Genomic DNA, 16,471 nt, shown 5'->3' on the forward strand with positions numbered 1-16,471 from the left:
CATCACGTACATGTTTCGCTGCATTTACAGTTATCATTGAGTCTCAGCTGGGTGGGACTGAAGCAGCTTTTCTCCACCTTAGCACCTCGTGATGATAGTGTGAAATACCAAAGCTGCTTGGAGTACATGAAGTCTTTATTTTAGAGCCATATCAGTGTTTTTACATCATGTTTATCACATACACCTCATCATTTCCCAACGTTTGTGATGACTAATCACTGCGATAGGGTTAAAGTGAATCTGAAATTGTCACAACCGTAAACCCTCAACAGCACACAGTTATTTAGACGCAGATATGTAAAAAAGAAAAATGATTGCCTTTATAGAGAGGCAAATCCTCCCCTTCTGGTGGACCCATGGGATCTTTATTTTGGAAAACATATGAATGGTAGTCTAAGGTGAGAGAAAAATATCCCGTTTGATCCCGTTTGAATTGCGGCATGAATCACACATATGTTTATCAATTTAAATGATAATTTTGCAAGTCAAGGAAGTTGCAGTTTGTAGTAAAACTGTTGAACTATGAGAGTGTGAAAGTACGTAATTAGAAAGACTACACACCCAAAAGTTGTGCAAGTGGCGTCTCTCTCGCTGAAGCTACAATGCCTGTTTCATACTTGAAACAGATAAAACACATCAGGTGGCGTATTTATTATACACATGACTTATACTGTGCAAGACGAGAGATGTAGTTCACTGAGCGGCTTCACACAAAACTAAATGATACTACGACAAACCTACGACAAACTTTGACTTTCTTGACTTGCAAAATTATTTTTTAAATTGACAAACATCATATGTGTGATTCATGGCGCAATTTAAATGGGATCAAATTATCGTACATGTTTTTTCTGAAATAAGGTCCCATGTCGATCTGCCGGAAGGGGAGGGACTTTTGCTCTTTATAAAGGCAATAATGACATATTTTTTTTTATTTTTTTACATATCTGCCTCTAAACAGCTGTTTATGTGAGGACAGAAATGTGTAAATTCCATGTACATTTTCCCATGTTAAATCCAGTCTTGGTGAAACTCGATGTCTTTGTGTCTCCATCTTGCATTTGTCACCAGTGTGAATGAGTGAATACAGACCCTGGGAACAAAATGTCCCCCCCCTCCCCTCTACAACAGCCCCCTCTGCTTTCCCGGTGTAATTCTGTAAGGAAATCATGAATAGCGGGAGACAGAGAGACCCTATTGAAACGAGCCTTTCTTTACATCGAAACTTAACTCCATTCCTTCCACTATAACACCTTGACAAGGAGAATCCCTCCTGATAATGGGTTGTGTAGGGACACCACTGCTGCAGGCTGCATCCCTGTAATTGCTGAGCACTTCCTGGTGCAGGAGACAGTTGAGATGACATGGGAATGGGCGGGTCTCCAAAGACACACACACTTTATGGTGTAACTGCCCTGAGACACACACACACACACATACTTCTCATCTAATGATATACAGTATATTCATTAGTTTAATTTCATATAACTCCGTATATGTTTAGCTTCTCTGATAGAACACATTTTCACTGTCTTTTCTTTGGAAACTATTTTATGTGGTTTCTTTTTGAGTAAATAGGAGAAGAACTGGCCTGTTGAACAGACAATGAGAAGAGCACTGCCTGCGGAAACTCAGAGAAAACAAAAGGAAAGTTAAGGTAAAAAGCGTCCCGCATTGGCCCACACTGTTCTATTGACAGACAGAGATCAAATCAAAATAGGAAAGTTATTAATTAACATTTGAATCAGGAAATATGTCATACAAAATGGGAACACACAGATAGCCACACAAAATACACAAGCAAGGATATTCTCATACACACACACAGCCTCTTGGCAGATGGTGAACCATGAGGTCGACAGGGCTGTAAAACAAGCCTGTTCTCTTTGTCCACCTACGCAGCACTTTGCACAGTGTGTCTATCAGATGGCGGCTCTTTATCAAGGTGTGGCTGACACTGGCTCCGCACACAAAGCTTTGTTAAACAGGAATATGGGACGCCCGCTTCTAATAACTGGGGTGCTGTGGCTGCAGCTCTCTCTTGTGGCTGCCATTTTGCAGTGTGTGTAAATGACACAATGAACTGGCGTGACTGTCTGGTGACTTTTTGCTTCCTTCTTGAAACTTTAGTCAACAGCACATACTATGGCGTGTGATGACACCTACAGTTTGCATTTCTTTTGATATGAACCATGGAGGGACAGTTGACTGTTGCTTTTTGGGATTGTTAAAGATAAAATCTAAATCTTGTTCAGTTGTCAACATCAGTCTCTTCTTATACCCATAAAGCCATTTTTGGAGGCTTTTCCCCATTTAAGTTCTCGTCTGTTAGCAGAGTTTGACTGACCTGCCTTAAATATCCTATATCCTCTGTTAGGTGTAAATGCGCTTTTAAACTACAGGTGTTAGGCGTATGCGTCACTCCTGGTTACCCCACTGTATGTGTAATTATACGGTTGCATGGATGCTGGGTCTAAGAGGCATCCACCCCTGTCAATTATCAGACTGTTGGGAGGAAGAGAGGAGATTATGCATAATTGCCAACCGTGGCCGGGCCTGGGTGTTTCCTCCTGAGTCAAATCACCGAGACAGAAAGGTGATAAGTGCGTTGGCCAATGCGAGCAGACAAATACTATGTTGCTCAACTGCATACCTGCCACTGGATTTGGCTCTGGAAACGATATGATTCATCAATCACTGTTGGAATCATTATATTTATAGCAGACATTAGTCTCTCATAAGTATGATTTGAACAGCTGAATGAATTAATGTTAAAATAAACTGATGTTCACAATAAATACAATATATAAAATAATTAGGGCTGTCAAAGTTAACGCGTTAACGCAAATTTGTTTTAATGCCACTAATTTCTCTAATACAACTTGTGATTTTTAGGTTGTAGCAGACTCAGTTTTGAAGCTAGAGTGATACTGGAACAAGTAATTCATTGGTACCAACCATGTCACACTAGTTTGTCGCGAAGGAGGCTAAATAAAGCTCCAAACCTACGCTACATTTTGGTGTTGAAAAACTGTCATGGCCATTTTCAAAGGGGTCCCTTGACCTCCGACCTCCAGATATGTGAATGAAAATAGGTTCTATGGGTACCCACGAGTCTCCCCTTTACAGACATGCCCACTTTATGATAATCACATGCAGTTTGGGGCAAGTTATAGTCAAGTCAGCACACTGACACACTGACAGCTGTTGTTGCCTATTAGGCTGCAGTTTGTTATGTTATGATTTGAACATATTTTTTATGCTAAATGCAGTACCTGTGAGGGTTTCTGGACAGTATTTGTCATTGTTTTGTGTTGTTAATTGATTTCCAATAATAAATATATACATACATTTGCATAAAGAACGCAAATTTGCCCACTCCCATGTTGATAAGAGTATTAAATACTAAAAAAATGTATGATTCATTTGCGATTGATCACGATTAATCATGAACAATCATGTGATTAATCGCGATTAAGTATTTTAATTGATTAACAGCCCTACTTAACACATGTACCCTGGACAGAATTTTCACTTTTTTATGACATTTTGTGTCACTGAGCTTGTAGAAGATATCATTTTACCTTTTGTGTCAGGATATAATACCCCAGAAAACCGACAAATCCATTTTGATTGACACTCTGCTCTCATGTTACCGCAGGGTTCACACAACAGAGGCTAACAGGCAATTAATAATGAATGAAGCTAAACTTGGAGGTTGGGTAGGTGTGGGATACATAATCTTGAGTTTGTCTTGAGCTGCTGTTGTTGTAAGATTCAATCTACCAGCGGCAACTGTTGCTAAGGGTCCCATTACCGCAGTAACCGGTGATTGTTTACACTGGTCTAGTGGGTTTGCTTACTTGCAGTGTGACAGACTACACGGCTGATTTCAGTGGGCTAAACTGCTGACAGACATGTGATTTCACCTCTGTCAAGTCTGTCCTTCAGTCTGTGGTTTTGCTGTTTGTCTAGGTATGGCCGTTGGACTACAAGGTTGAGCGCACATGGCAGGAGAAGAACAGGCTGAGTAGGTTTTCATGGAGTCTGGCTGTCCTTGTGTGTGACGCTGGAGTTGCAGGTAAACCCCTTTGCTTCTGAATGTAGCTACAATAAGGTCAGCTCCTGTCTTCTAATACAAAACACTATTTGAGAGAGAGCACATTTTCTTTGCACTTTTTAATGTTTTTTGAATTTCTCATTTGCTAAGTGTGATATTACATTTCAACAATACAAACAAAACTAGGCTAAAAGTCTAAAGCTGCTAACAGGTGCTAACAACCCCTAGGAGATTAAATGTTCATTAAACCAAACAAAACTATACTAAGAGTTTTGTCAGTAGTGAGCCTTAACATTTAAGATGTAGTCTGATGGAAAGGTGATATGGGGTTACCAGAGGATGGTCATTCAAGCACAAAGGTTGAACTGGTGGTGTTAGACAAAAGGTCAGGGGGTCACCAAAATCATTTGGCGTAATCCTCTGAATACCTTGACCATCACATCCTCGCATCTATCAATTTACACGGCAGTTTGGCCAGTAGTCAAAATATATTTTTTCCTGTGAGCAGTTGAATGGACTGACAGCTGGACTGATTGATATGCTATATAAGCCTTGTTATTAGAGGGACAGAAATAATGTATGACGAGCTGTTTAGAATTCATACTAATCAACAAGTGTCTGCAGCCAAGCTAGCGCCTCCGTGAGGCTGTACTTAGGTACATTAGTGCGTTGAGCTAAATGCTTACATCAGCATGCTCACGATGACAATATTAACATGCCAATGTTTAGCACACTGGTTCCCAACCTGGGGGTGCTGACCCCCACTATGGGTTGCCAAAGCTTCACAGGGGTTCGCGAGACCTTCTTGATTTTAAGATATCTCAGCATTTCATTCATTTCTGTGAGGAAAACTAAATGGAAGTTTGTATTTTTATTTAAGATATAAACGGGATAAACAACCAAAGATCTAATAGAAAAATGGCGAAGTGTCTGCGAGAAGAAAACAACTTCCCAGCTTTTTTTCTTAAGGGTCCCTTTTTCTATCATTGAGTAATCTGACAACCCCAAATTACATTTTATTTATATTTTATATTATATTTGATGCATAACAATAACAGTACAGAATAAGTGATGAACTGTACAATTACCCCAAATAGTGAACGCAATAGTTGCAGGAAGTTTGTGTAAAACGAGCGATTTAGATGAATTTTGACCAGATTATTTACTGTGAATATTTCATGAGATGAGTTTCCCTTTTATGAACTTTAATACAATTCTCTGTATTATGTTTTTTTGTTTGTTTTAACAATCATACATACTTAATGGTCTTTTTTATTTGATACATTTTGTGTTTTCTTCTCCCTGACGCTTGGTCATTGCTCTATCAACTCTTTGGTTGTTTATCCTGTTTATATCTTAAATAATAATCCAAACTTTCATTTAGTTTTCTTTACAGAAATGAATGAAATGCTGCGATATCCTGAAATTAATAAGGCCTCACGACCTCCAGGTTAGGAACCAGTGCTAATTATGCATGATTGTTAAAAATAAAAAATAAATAAACTCATTACTGATACAATATTCACAGGAATGTATCTGCTCAAATTGCTTGTTTTACATTGAGTTAACCCAAATGGGTTAATTGTACAGTTTATCAGTTGTTTTGTGCGGTTATTGTTAGGCATTGAAATTGAAATGTTGACCCGATGATGGCGCTAGATGGACAGCTAAGCGTGGCTAATGAAAATATCATGTGACCATACCAGACGTGTACAGTACTATTAATGAAGGTTAAACTCTTCTTTCTCTTCTTTTTCCTCTCATACTCTACCCTCATAAATCTTCAGTGTGCTCTGACTCACAATAAAAAAACATCTAATTCCTGGTCTCCGTTTCTGATTACAGCGTCACTACACACCATAAAGAGGTTCTCACCAGCGATCTGCACCAGCACGAGGTCATGTCTTCTGAGTGCTGGGTGAAGAAGCCCTGCTATGAAGATCAGGCGGAGGAGACCGGACTGGAGAAGCAACAAGGGGAAGAAGCAGAGAAGGAGGACGTGGAGGTTCCCTGTGGGGACAACCAGTCTGCAGGAGGCCTGAGACAGGAGGAGCCGGGAGGAACACGGCCTTCGTCATCTGACCATAGTGGCGTGCAGGAAGCGATATCTGAAGTTAGACTAGAGCGGGTTCAGAGGGAGGAGAGGCAGACTCAGGAAAAGAGAGAGCGGTTTTCCCACATGACTGTCAACCAGGGAAGCCGGCATAGAGGTCCAGGTGTGTGTAGGGAAAAGTGTGATGTCATTTGTTGTTCTTTCCAAAGTTGATCCTTTATTGCAGCAAAACAACAAAATACAGTTCATCAACATCATTTACATGATGTACATAGTTATAAAGCTTATTTGTTTGTGTGAGTATGAGATGATTTCTGTGTTTGTGTGTGTAAAAGTATCAGGTGCAGGCCTGGTGGAGCGTTACCTCCGGAGGTCCTTCCCCAGGGGCTTGTCGACCTGCTCCTACCCAGACAGGGACCGGCAGCAGCAGGCAGAGGAGCCCCGGGGGCCAGGGCCTTTCTACTTCTTCGGAGGAACCAATGGGGCTGAAATGTAAGTAGACAAATATCAAATAAAGGACATGGAGTGTATCATTAATGTGCGGCGAAAAAGCGAAAACATTTTTCAGAACAAGCTGGATTTTTCTGAGCTTTCGCACTGCGAATAAAGGCATCAACCAATCATGTTGTGTGGAACGGACATATTCTGTACGTACACAATAGTGTACAACAACACAGAGGCTCTGTAGTCCGAACCAAGGCGGCAAAATTTATTATTTATTTCAATTTTTGACAAAGGCAGCGCAGACCAGATCCACTCCCTCCGTTGTTACCTTCCAAAATAAAAGCCCTAGGCATAAACACTGCTCAACTGTTTACCAGAAGAAAATTCACTTACAGCATTTTGCTTAAAGGAAACTAAAATAGCCTACAGTAGTTAAAAGTATAGAACAGTTTACTTCTAACAAACTGCCAGACGCTGCTCTGGGTCAATACAATCCCGGTAGTTGGTCCTCTGCCTGTGCAAATCTATTCAAACCTTTTATCGAAAAAGTATTGCAACCGTCGTAAATTCACATCGCTGCCGGTATGAATAGTTTTGATGCGAAATATTCACAGACAAGTATTACACATTTTTGTGTCTTTTATTCGTCACGTCCCTGGTGTGTAAAAGCCTGTATTCAAAACCCTAGTTTTACATGTGACCCCCTGATCTCTGGATTGTTGTTTGATTTTTCTTTGGACCTTTCCTTTAGAGTGATCAGTTACTGTGAGAGCAGAGGATGGAAGAGGATTTACAACAAGCACAGGGAGGATTTCAAACTCAAGTGGTGTGAGTCCAAATCACCAGCCAACTACCATAACTTCAGAGAAGGTGCAGTGCTTGATTAATCACTAGACATAATCTGAATGCTGTTTTTTTTTTTACTATAAACTGTAAAAATGTGCACAATCTGCCCAAAGGAAATGAGAAAGAAAATTGGAAATCTGTATCTCAAAAATGAAACTGATGTTTCATTTCTGTTCTCAGTTTGCTTTTTAGTAGAAAAGAGGATTATTGCCTTCCATTCACAGAAAGAAAACATGAAATCTTCATGTGTTGTTCCAAGGTGAGCAGCTGGTGTACCAGATTCCCAACAACAAGGTGCTCACCACTAAGATCGGCCTCCTCAGCAGTCTGCGGCAGTATGAGCGAGTCAGCAGCAAAGTCTACCACGGACGACGACTGAGGTTTTATGTGTATTAAAAGCAGACGGATATAACCGCTATTTCCCTCATATAATTTATAGTTGTGTCACAAATCTCCTAGCAACAATCTGGTGCCATCATGGAGGTTCAATAGAGGCCCGGCTCAGCAAATACTGAGAGAAAGACATATCAGCCTGTGATACTATTTAATAAACACGGCCAAATGGCATCAGCAGAAATCAGGCCTCCCATCTGAATCACACAAGCTTGGTATTGAGCATTATGTGTGTCAGTTATATAAACTATAATTATTGATAGTAAATGAATTCAGATATAACCTTTTACAATCTGAAAAACACCCAAACGATCTCTTTAATAGGAACAAATGTCTGTCTGATGACACATTTACAACACTACTGCATGCTTTGAAAAGTGGTCAGCAGTAATCTAGAGTATGATTCATTTTTAGGAAAAGAAAACATGTAAAAACACAGGTATGGTCCTTTAAACACACACGGTTTTATAGTTTAAAAATAAGGTGGAATAAATATTTATCTAAAATAACTCAGTAGGCTTTGGATGCTCAATATATGACGCATTTTTTCATGATTCTGATTTCTAATCCTGCTGGTTCAAACAGGGGAAGACACAGCCATTCATTTGTGCATCGTCCTTGTTGTATTTGTACTTCCCAGGACTCTTAAAATGGAGGAGTTTATTCCCAATACCTTCCGCATGGATGTGAGGGAAGAGAGGGAGGCTTTCTTTGCCCAGCAGGAAGGTAAAAATGCCCAAACATCTCAGTAGTACTTCATCAGAAGTATCCTGATGCAACGACAACACAACACTGGTTCAACCGGATTTGTGTTTATTTAGAAGGCTCCAGTGTAAAAAAAGATCAATCAAAGTTGACCTGTCAGGCATCCAATAATGAAAAGAAAGAATAGTTTGTGCTTGGTGGTGTTACGACAACAGTTGCCTTGGTGATTGTTTGAGGACGTTGGAAAATAATGCACTCCACCTCCCATAAGGCCCTGATTATATCACCAGGGGAACATGCTGTTGCCATAGAGATGAGTCAGCAGAGGGCAGGGCTGAGACACAAACACAAGGAGAGACGCTCAACAGGACTGAGACAAATAAAATACATCTAATATTAAGACTGAAGAAAAATATATATTTTTTTAGGACTGGAGATGTAACGATTCCCTGGTTTCTGTATTATTTGTAGTAATACTGTACAGACACCCAGTTATGATAAGTGATATACAGGTTATGACAAACATGGTTATCACTAAGTAAACAGGAGAAAGACACAGACAGCTGGTTTAGATCTCTGGGTGACGGATGAGTCTGTGGAAAAGAAGACGAGAGAAAAGAACAACCATCCTGAGAGTACTCTAAGAGAGATCATAACTTAGACTAAACATTACTCGCAAGGAGTCCTAGCTTAGGAGTAATTTAGGAAACATCTGTATACAGATGTTTCCTAAATTACTATAATAAATATATATGTATATATTTATTATTGGAAATCAATTAACAAAACAATGACAAATATTGTGTAGAAACCCTCACAGGTACTGTATTTAGCATAAAAAATGTGCTCAAATCATAACATGGCAAACTGCAGCCCAACAGGCAACAACAGCTGTCAGTGTGTCAGTGTGCTGACTTGACTATGACTTCTTTTATCTATGTTTCTGCATTGCATTCACGCAATCGATCTTTCAGAGGTTGTAGCGGGCTCAGTTTTAAAGCTAGATACTGAAGATACTGGCATCATATGAAACTAGAAAACCTAAAGAATATATTGGTACCAACCATGTCATAATAGCTTGTCGTGAAGGAGATTAAATAACGCTCCAAACTTGCGCTAAACTGTGGCGAGGAAAAACTGGCATAGCCATTTTCAAAGGGGTCCCTTGACCTCTGACCTCAAGATATGTGAATGAAAATGGGTTCTATGGGTACCCACGAGTCTCCCCTTTACAGACATGCCCACTTTATGATAATCACATGCAGTTTTGGGGCAAGTTATAGTCAAGTCAGCACACTGACACACTGACAGCTGTTGTTGCCTGTTGGGACTTTATGCTAAATATAGTACCTGTGAAGGTTTCTGGACAATATTCGCCATTGTTTTGTGTTGTTAATTGATTTCCAATAATAAATCTACACATACATTTGCATAAAGCAATCATATTTGCACACACCCATGTTGTTGACAGCCCTAGAAAGAATAAAGAACAGGACACCACAGAACACAACAGAAAAACATTGAAACAGTACAGACCTGAGAAGTCTCACTGAATCTCTGAGCAGAGTAGGACTTTATGTTTCATACCTGTGTATTTCACAAGTTTGTTGATTTACCTGATGTAACTTTACGACTGTCACCAGGTGAGAGCGACAATGAGAGTCCATTGTGGATCTGTAAGCCCACGGGTTCGAACCAGGGCAGAGGGATCTTCCTGCTGAAGAACCAGGAGGACGTAAACGCCTTCAGACTGAAGCTGCAGCAGGACAGCCAGGCCGACAGGAATATTCTCCACCGCCAGCCTCAGGCTCGCATTGTCCAACAGTGGGTGAACATACCGAACTATTAAAATGAAAATCAGGTCACATTTTGTGTCTCCAAAAAGGCAACATCTTGTTGACAAATTGCCCTTTCCTATTTTTCCCCCAGTTACATCCAGAGTCCGCTGCTCCTGAAAGGGAAGAAGTTTGATGTGCGCTCTTACCTTCTGATCGCCTGCACTGAACCTTACATGGTCTTCTTTCGCCACGGATATGTGCGACTGACATGCGGCCTCTACGACCCCAGATCCAACAACCTCTCTGCCCATCTGACCAATCAGGTACACCTTAATACTATACATACTCTACCAAAACATCCAGGGTTAACTCACTGACAGGTCAAAGTTTAAAGGATAGTGTTGTCCTAAAACAGTAGCCCATATTTAGTTTGTTGTAATCACTCCATCTGTTCATACTAGCCTTTAAAAGATCACTTTCGAATGTGTTCTTTCACTGTGGGTGAAAGCTGTGCAAAAATATAGACGAATGTATTTAAAATGGATTGAAGTCAAATTGAAGGCTTTTACGTAGGACACCTACATGTTCTGTTCGTGTTTTAAACAGCTGTCAACACTACGAGCAACCACGACGCATATTTCCCCGGATTCGTGTTTACTCCATCATTTATCTGACGGTAATATAAGGCTTCTGCCCTGTAAGTTAGACAAATCAAGTAGATATCTTTCAAACTTTGGAAGATATTCTTTGCAGTTGCTAGGTGACAATCCCCATACACTGCTCGTTCTTGTTTTATTAAATCAACTTTCTTTAATGAATATAACTTGTCAGTTTCGTTTGATTGCTGCTAGACCGACCCGTTAATACAGGTGTGTCCTTTGCGTTTGGCGAGTGGGAGAGAATTTTTTTTTTTTTTTTACCGCAGTGACTTTTCAATATCTGTTGATTTTTAGACTTAACGCTCTGCAGATATTGGAAATGTTTGGATTATACGAGTCTGAAACAATCCTTTGCAGTCGCTGTGCGCAATATACGGATACATTCAATAAGAGAGATAACTGAGATATGGCGACGATCCAACTTCTTAAAAAATCTGCTCTGTGCTCCTGCTCACGCTCCCCACTCACATGCTCTGACAAATATTAATTTGTTTCGAAATCTGGACACAAAAAGGATCGATTGCAGGTATCGTTTGACTGGAGAAGTTTCAATACTACTTGGTACTGAGTTATTTCGGTTGATACCTTAAAGGAGTACCGATTCCAGCCATAATTACCGGTACGCCTGCATTGAATAAAAAGAAGTACTGGAAACTGGACTGAAATCACTGATCATTTTGGGAGTTTAAAGGCACTTTATTTATTATTCATTCACCAGCTTGATACACAATCACAGATTTTGATACTGTTTGCCATGTAAACTTACATTTAACAAAAATCTAAAAGGACAAAATCATTCATGATAATACTGGAGAGATATTTGCATCCCATCCTTCTTTGCATTACTTGTCCTCCATTTCCAGAGAGGTTGAATAGATCAAGCCTTAGCTGTGGCACTGACTGTCTCATGTGTCTCTGGTCCCCCTGCTGTCCGTCTCCAGTACATGCAGAAGCAGAACCCCCTGTACAGCCAGCTAAAGGAGGACACTGTGTGGTCCATGGAGAGCTTCAACACCTACGTCAACGACAGGTTTCGGGTTGCCAAGGGTCTGCCCAGGGACTGGGTGCTGGGCGCCTTCACAGTGAGTACTGCCGTGTGTTGTAGCTCTCAGGGACCAATTACCATTATAATGAAGGCTGTTGGTGCTTGCAGCTAATTGAGATTGTGGTTAGTTTTGGATGATCTCATTCCTGTCTGAGGATACATCATGTTATTACTAGATGAAATGTGCTGTTTGGTGGTTGTTTTTATCCATAGCACTTTACAACAAACACAATCTACACATTTGAACTATTCATTTTTAGGTTACACTTTTTAAAGAGAAACCTCAAACCTTCAATGTGTGATAGTGACACTCATTGAAGTTTATACAACGAACCATATACATAGAGAAAGAATCTAATCGGTTATTAGAGCCACTCTGTATAGAAATGAAAAATGATTTCAACTTTATTTATTATTAAAGGAACAGTGTAACATTTCCAGGGGTCTGTTAGCAGTAATGGAATATGATATTCATAGCTATGTTTTCATTAATGTATAATCACCTGAAACTAAGAATCATTGTGTTTTTGTTAGCTTAGAATGAGTCCTTCATATCTACATGAGCGGAGTCCGCCGTGTTTCTACAGTAGCCTAGAACAGACAAACCAAACACTGGCTCTAGAGAGAGACATTAACGTTTTTACGTTACCTGAAGGACACCGTATTGCAGTAACATGAGCCTCAGAGTGCAAAACCGTGGTACCGCCAGCTACCGTCTAACTTCCGTTGCTCCTAAAGTAGTGTTATTATGGTAAGGACGACCTCTGAGCGAGGCGAACAGCGTTACCACGGTTTTGCACTCGGCGGCTCACGTTACTGCAGCCTTGGAGAGGGAGGAGTGAGCGGAGGGGTACTCAGTTAAAGCCATGATGTGTAGGATTGGCAGCATCTAGTGGTGAGGTTGCAGATTGAAACCAACTATTATTAATACATGTATTAAAGGGGCACTCCACTGAGTTGCATTATGGGAATTGTAGGATTCAGTGTGGTTGGAGGTTAAATCATTTTATGTACCAAAAGTCAGGATATCTCGTCCTCTGCGGTGTTGATTGTTTTTGTGTAGCTTAGTATTTCCTTAACTTGGTCTTTAAACTTACTTTTCTGTCAGGTTATGTGTTAGCTGGTAATATACTATAGTTAGTGAGATACAGTAATTTAGTTTAAAGCTGCATTTATCAAAATTATATCTACTCTACTAAGAATTTTAGCTTTTAATAGCTTATTGTTTTGTTTTTTTGATAAAAAGTTCTGATAAACCTACTGTACGCTCCCTGCCCGGCACTGAACAGCACACAAACAGTCAATGTTGTGTTTATACCTTGTTTTGCTAGCCCCAAATAACCAAATAAGATATTATTGCAGCTAAATTGTTTCAACACAAAGCCAGTCATCAGTAAAGAAATGATATAATAATTTATCCTAATTTGACTGGCTGGTTGTCTTTTCTTTCCGTGCATCAGAAGCGCATGCAGCAGATCATGACGCAGTGTTTCTTAGCAGTCAAATCCCAGTTAGACTGCCGACTGGGCTTCTTTGATTTGTTTGGCTGCGACTTCATGGTTGACGAGGACTTCAAGGTGGGTGAGACGTCGCTGATTATCTGATTGGTGTTCAACATGTGTGTTAATGTGTATGTTTCTGGACTAATCGTGTCTTCATGTGTTTATAATAGGTGTGGCTGTTGGAGATGAACTGTAATCCAGCTCTCCATACGAACTGTGAAGTGCTGAAGGAAGTGATACCCAGCGCGGTTGTGGAGACGCTGGGTGAGTTTACGTTATTACATCTATACAGATAGAAAAGTTTTTTCCAAGGTTCAGTAGATATTTAAAGGCAGGGTTGGTGATGTTGAGAAACTAGCAAGAGTACACTAGATTTTTAAAAATGATCCGAAAAATCCAGCTCAGTGTTGACAACTCATTTCCAATGAAAGTAGCTAGCAGCACTAGCTCCAAAAGTCCTTCAATCTAGCAAATCTCCAATGCCATGCCCCATTATGCAACTCCAATTATTGAACATATACAAACTAGGGTTGCCAATCGTTTAAAATATTAAATCGCTATTGTCCATAGTTAATCACGATTGATTGCAAATTAATCACATTTTTTATCTGTTCAAAATGCAACTTAAAGGGAGATTTGTCAAGTATTTAACACTCTTGTCAACATAGGAGAGGCAAATATGCTGCTTTATGTAAATGTATGTACATATTTATTAGCGTCTGTCAAAGTTAACGCAAATTCGTTTTAACGTCACTAATTTCTTTAATGCATTAACACAACTTGCGAATTTTAGATTGTAGCAGTTTTAAAGCTAGAGTGAAGATACAGGTATATGAAACCAGAAAACCTAAGAAATCTGTTGGTACTAACCATGTCATACTAGCTTGTCCAATCATTACATTTGGGCCTAATATAATTATTGGACGGGCTTATTCCTGTTCTGCGACAGCCACACACCAGATTTGGGATGTAATGACAATTTCAAGTAATATAACAAAAAATGTTTCTTAAATCTTTACCAACCCTGCCTTTAAAGTGTAAATTTAACACCACGCTCAAACAAAAGTGTTCTTGCATCATTTCACTGCATGCACAGGTACAGTCATAGTTCCCAATATTAACTATGTTACTTCACTAATTTGTTGCTGTCACTCCTTCATGCTCTAGATTTAACTCTGGAGATCTTCAACAAGTGTCGTCTCAAGCAGAGGATTTTTCCTTTGGCCAGTCAGAGGGATTTTGTGCTGCTTTACAACAGAGTTTTTCCACCTGATTCAGTGCTGGCCTGCAGCAAGAACAACACAAACGGGGAATTCAACCAGAAAAGCACCAAAAATACTGTACTCAGAAGATGCATGTCAGGGACAGAGGACAAAATTGTGCCCCCATCACACCTTGTAAGTGGGGAAGGACGGAGTAGTTCAAAGTCTGGCCAGTGTCCCACCACATCCATCACCGCCTCACCTCTCCATCAAAGCTCTCCGTCAGTGCAGGGACCTTCACATTTACACAGCAAAAGCATACAGACTGCTGGGAATAAGAACCCCAGGTCTAGGGTCGAGCTCAAGCTGGGCAAATGTAGTTTTCATCGTCATTCGAAAGCTGCAAATGATGTGAATCACTCGAAGGCACAGCAGAAGACCAGGATCATCACGTCGCTGTCGTCACCAAGAATCACCGTCTGTGGTTCTCCAGAGATGACGACACCATTCCCTCCTCATGCTGGTCCTCCTGTCTGTGGGAACAAACTTGAAGAAGAGCTCAGAGAGGACACAAACTATGTTTATGAGAAGAAAGACGAACTGTGATGCATTATTTGCAAATAGCTGCAATCTAAAGAGCTTTGTATAAAAATAAAGTCTATCTACAACTCGGACATCTGGTACTGTTTTCAGGGTTTCCGCCGGGGGCAATGACTTCTCATTGAAATTTAATGAGAATTAATTTATATATTTTGTGCAAAATAGAATAAAAAAAAAAGTAATATTATAGTATGTCGATATTTTTTTTTGAAAAGTTATAAATAATATGTCGAAAAAAAAGTCATAGTATAGTATGTCAAAAAAGTAAAAATAAAAGTCATAGTATAGTATGTCTAAAAAAGTTAAAAAAAAGTTATAGTATAGTATGTCAAGAAAAGTAAACAAAAGTCAAAGTACAGTATGTCGAAAAAAGTAAAAAAAAAAGTTATATCATAGTATTTCGAAAAAAAGTTAAAAAAAAAAAATCATAGTATAGTATGTCGACATTTTTTTTAAAAAGTTATAAAATAATATGTCAAAAAAAAGTCATAGTATAGTATGTAAAAAAAAATAATTATAGTATAATATGAAAAAAAAGTTTAAAAAGTCATAGTATAGTATGTGAAAAAAAGTTTAAAAAAAAAGTTATAGTATAGTATGTCGACATTGTTTTTTAAAAAGTTATAAAATAATATGTCGAAAAAAAGTCATAGTAAGTATGTCAAGAAAAGTAAAAAAAAAAAAAGTCATAATATGGTATGTAAAAAAAAAAGTAAAAAAAATAATTATAGTTAAGTATGTCAAAAAAAGTAAAAAAAATAATTATAGTATAATATGTAAAAAAAAGTTTAAAAAAAAGTCATAGTATAGTATGTAAAAAAAAAGTAAAAAAAGTCATAATATAATATGTAAAAAAAGTTAAAAAAGTCATACTATTGTATTAAGAAAAGTAAAAAAAGTCATAGTATAGTATGTCAAAAAAAGTAAAAAAAATAATTATAGTATAATATGTCGAAAAAAGTAAAAAAAAAAGTCATAGTAGAGTAGGTCAAAAAAAGTAAAAAAAAAAGTCATAGTATAGTATGTCGAAAAAAGTAAAAAAAAAGTTGTAGTATAGTATGTCAAAAAAAAGTAAAAAAATAATTATAGTATAATATGTAAAAAAGTAAAAAAGTCATAGTATAGTATGTCAAAAAAAGTAAAAAAAAAGTCATAGTATAGTATGTCAAAAAAAGTAAAAAAAA

The 16,471-nt window shown here is 38.7% G+C and overlaps 1 protein-coding gene across 1 annotated transcript; it reads left to right on the top strand.

The window, feature by feature from the left end:
- The first annotated feature begins 3,831 nt into the window (after positions 1-3,831).
- On the top strand, positions 3,832-15,361 carry ttll10 (tubulin tyrosine ligase-like family, member 10). The gene is made up of 12 exons (XM_037771519.1): positions 3,832-4,081; positions 5,906-6,276; positions 6,449-6,605; positions 7,309-7,427; positions 7,663-7,783; positions 8,437-8,522; positions 10,145-10,325; positions 10,431-10,602; positions 11,880-12,020; positions 13,444-13,560; positions 13,656-13,749; positions 14,653-15,361. Exons 2-12 carry the CDS (start codon positions 5,961-5,963, stop codon positions 15,291-15,293), a joined length of 2,145 nt encoding a protein of 714 aa, XP_037627447.1. The 5' UTR covers positions 3,832-4,081; positions 5,906-5,960; the 3' UTR covers positions 15,294-15,361.
- The last annotated feature ends 1,110 nt before the right edge of the window (positions 15,362-16,471 follow it).

This window comes from Sebastes umbrosus, chromosome 6, assembly GCF_015220745.1.
Source record: "Sebastes umbrosus isolate fSebUmb1 chromosome 6, fSebUmb1.pri, whole genome shotgun sequence".
NCBI classification, from domain to species: Eukaryota; Metazoa; Chordata; class Actinopteri; order Perciformes; family Sebastidae; genus Sebastes; species Sebastes umbrosus.

What these genes read in the sequence shown, in the direction of transcription:
- ttll10 (XM_037771519.1), top strand. Translation starts at nt 5,961, where the DNA reads ATGTCTTCTGAGTGCTGGGTGAAGAAGCCCTGCTATGAAGATCAGGCG. An exon ending in CAGGCTCGCATTGTCCAACA is followed by an intron (nt 10,326 to 10,430) that starts GTGGGTGAACAT and finishes TTTTTCCCCCAG; the next exon opens with TTACATCCAGAGTCCGCTGC. An exon ending in CTGCCCATCTGACCAATCAG is followed by an intron (nt 10,603 to 11,879) that starts GTACACCTTAAT and finishes GTCCGTCTCCAG; the next exon opens with TACATGCAGAAGCAGAACCC.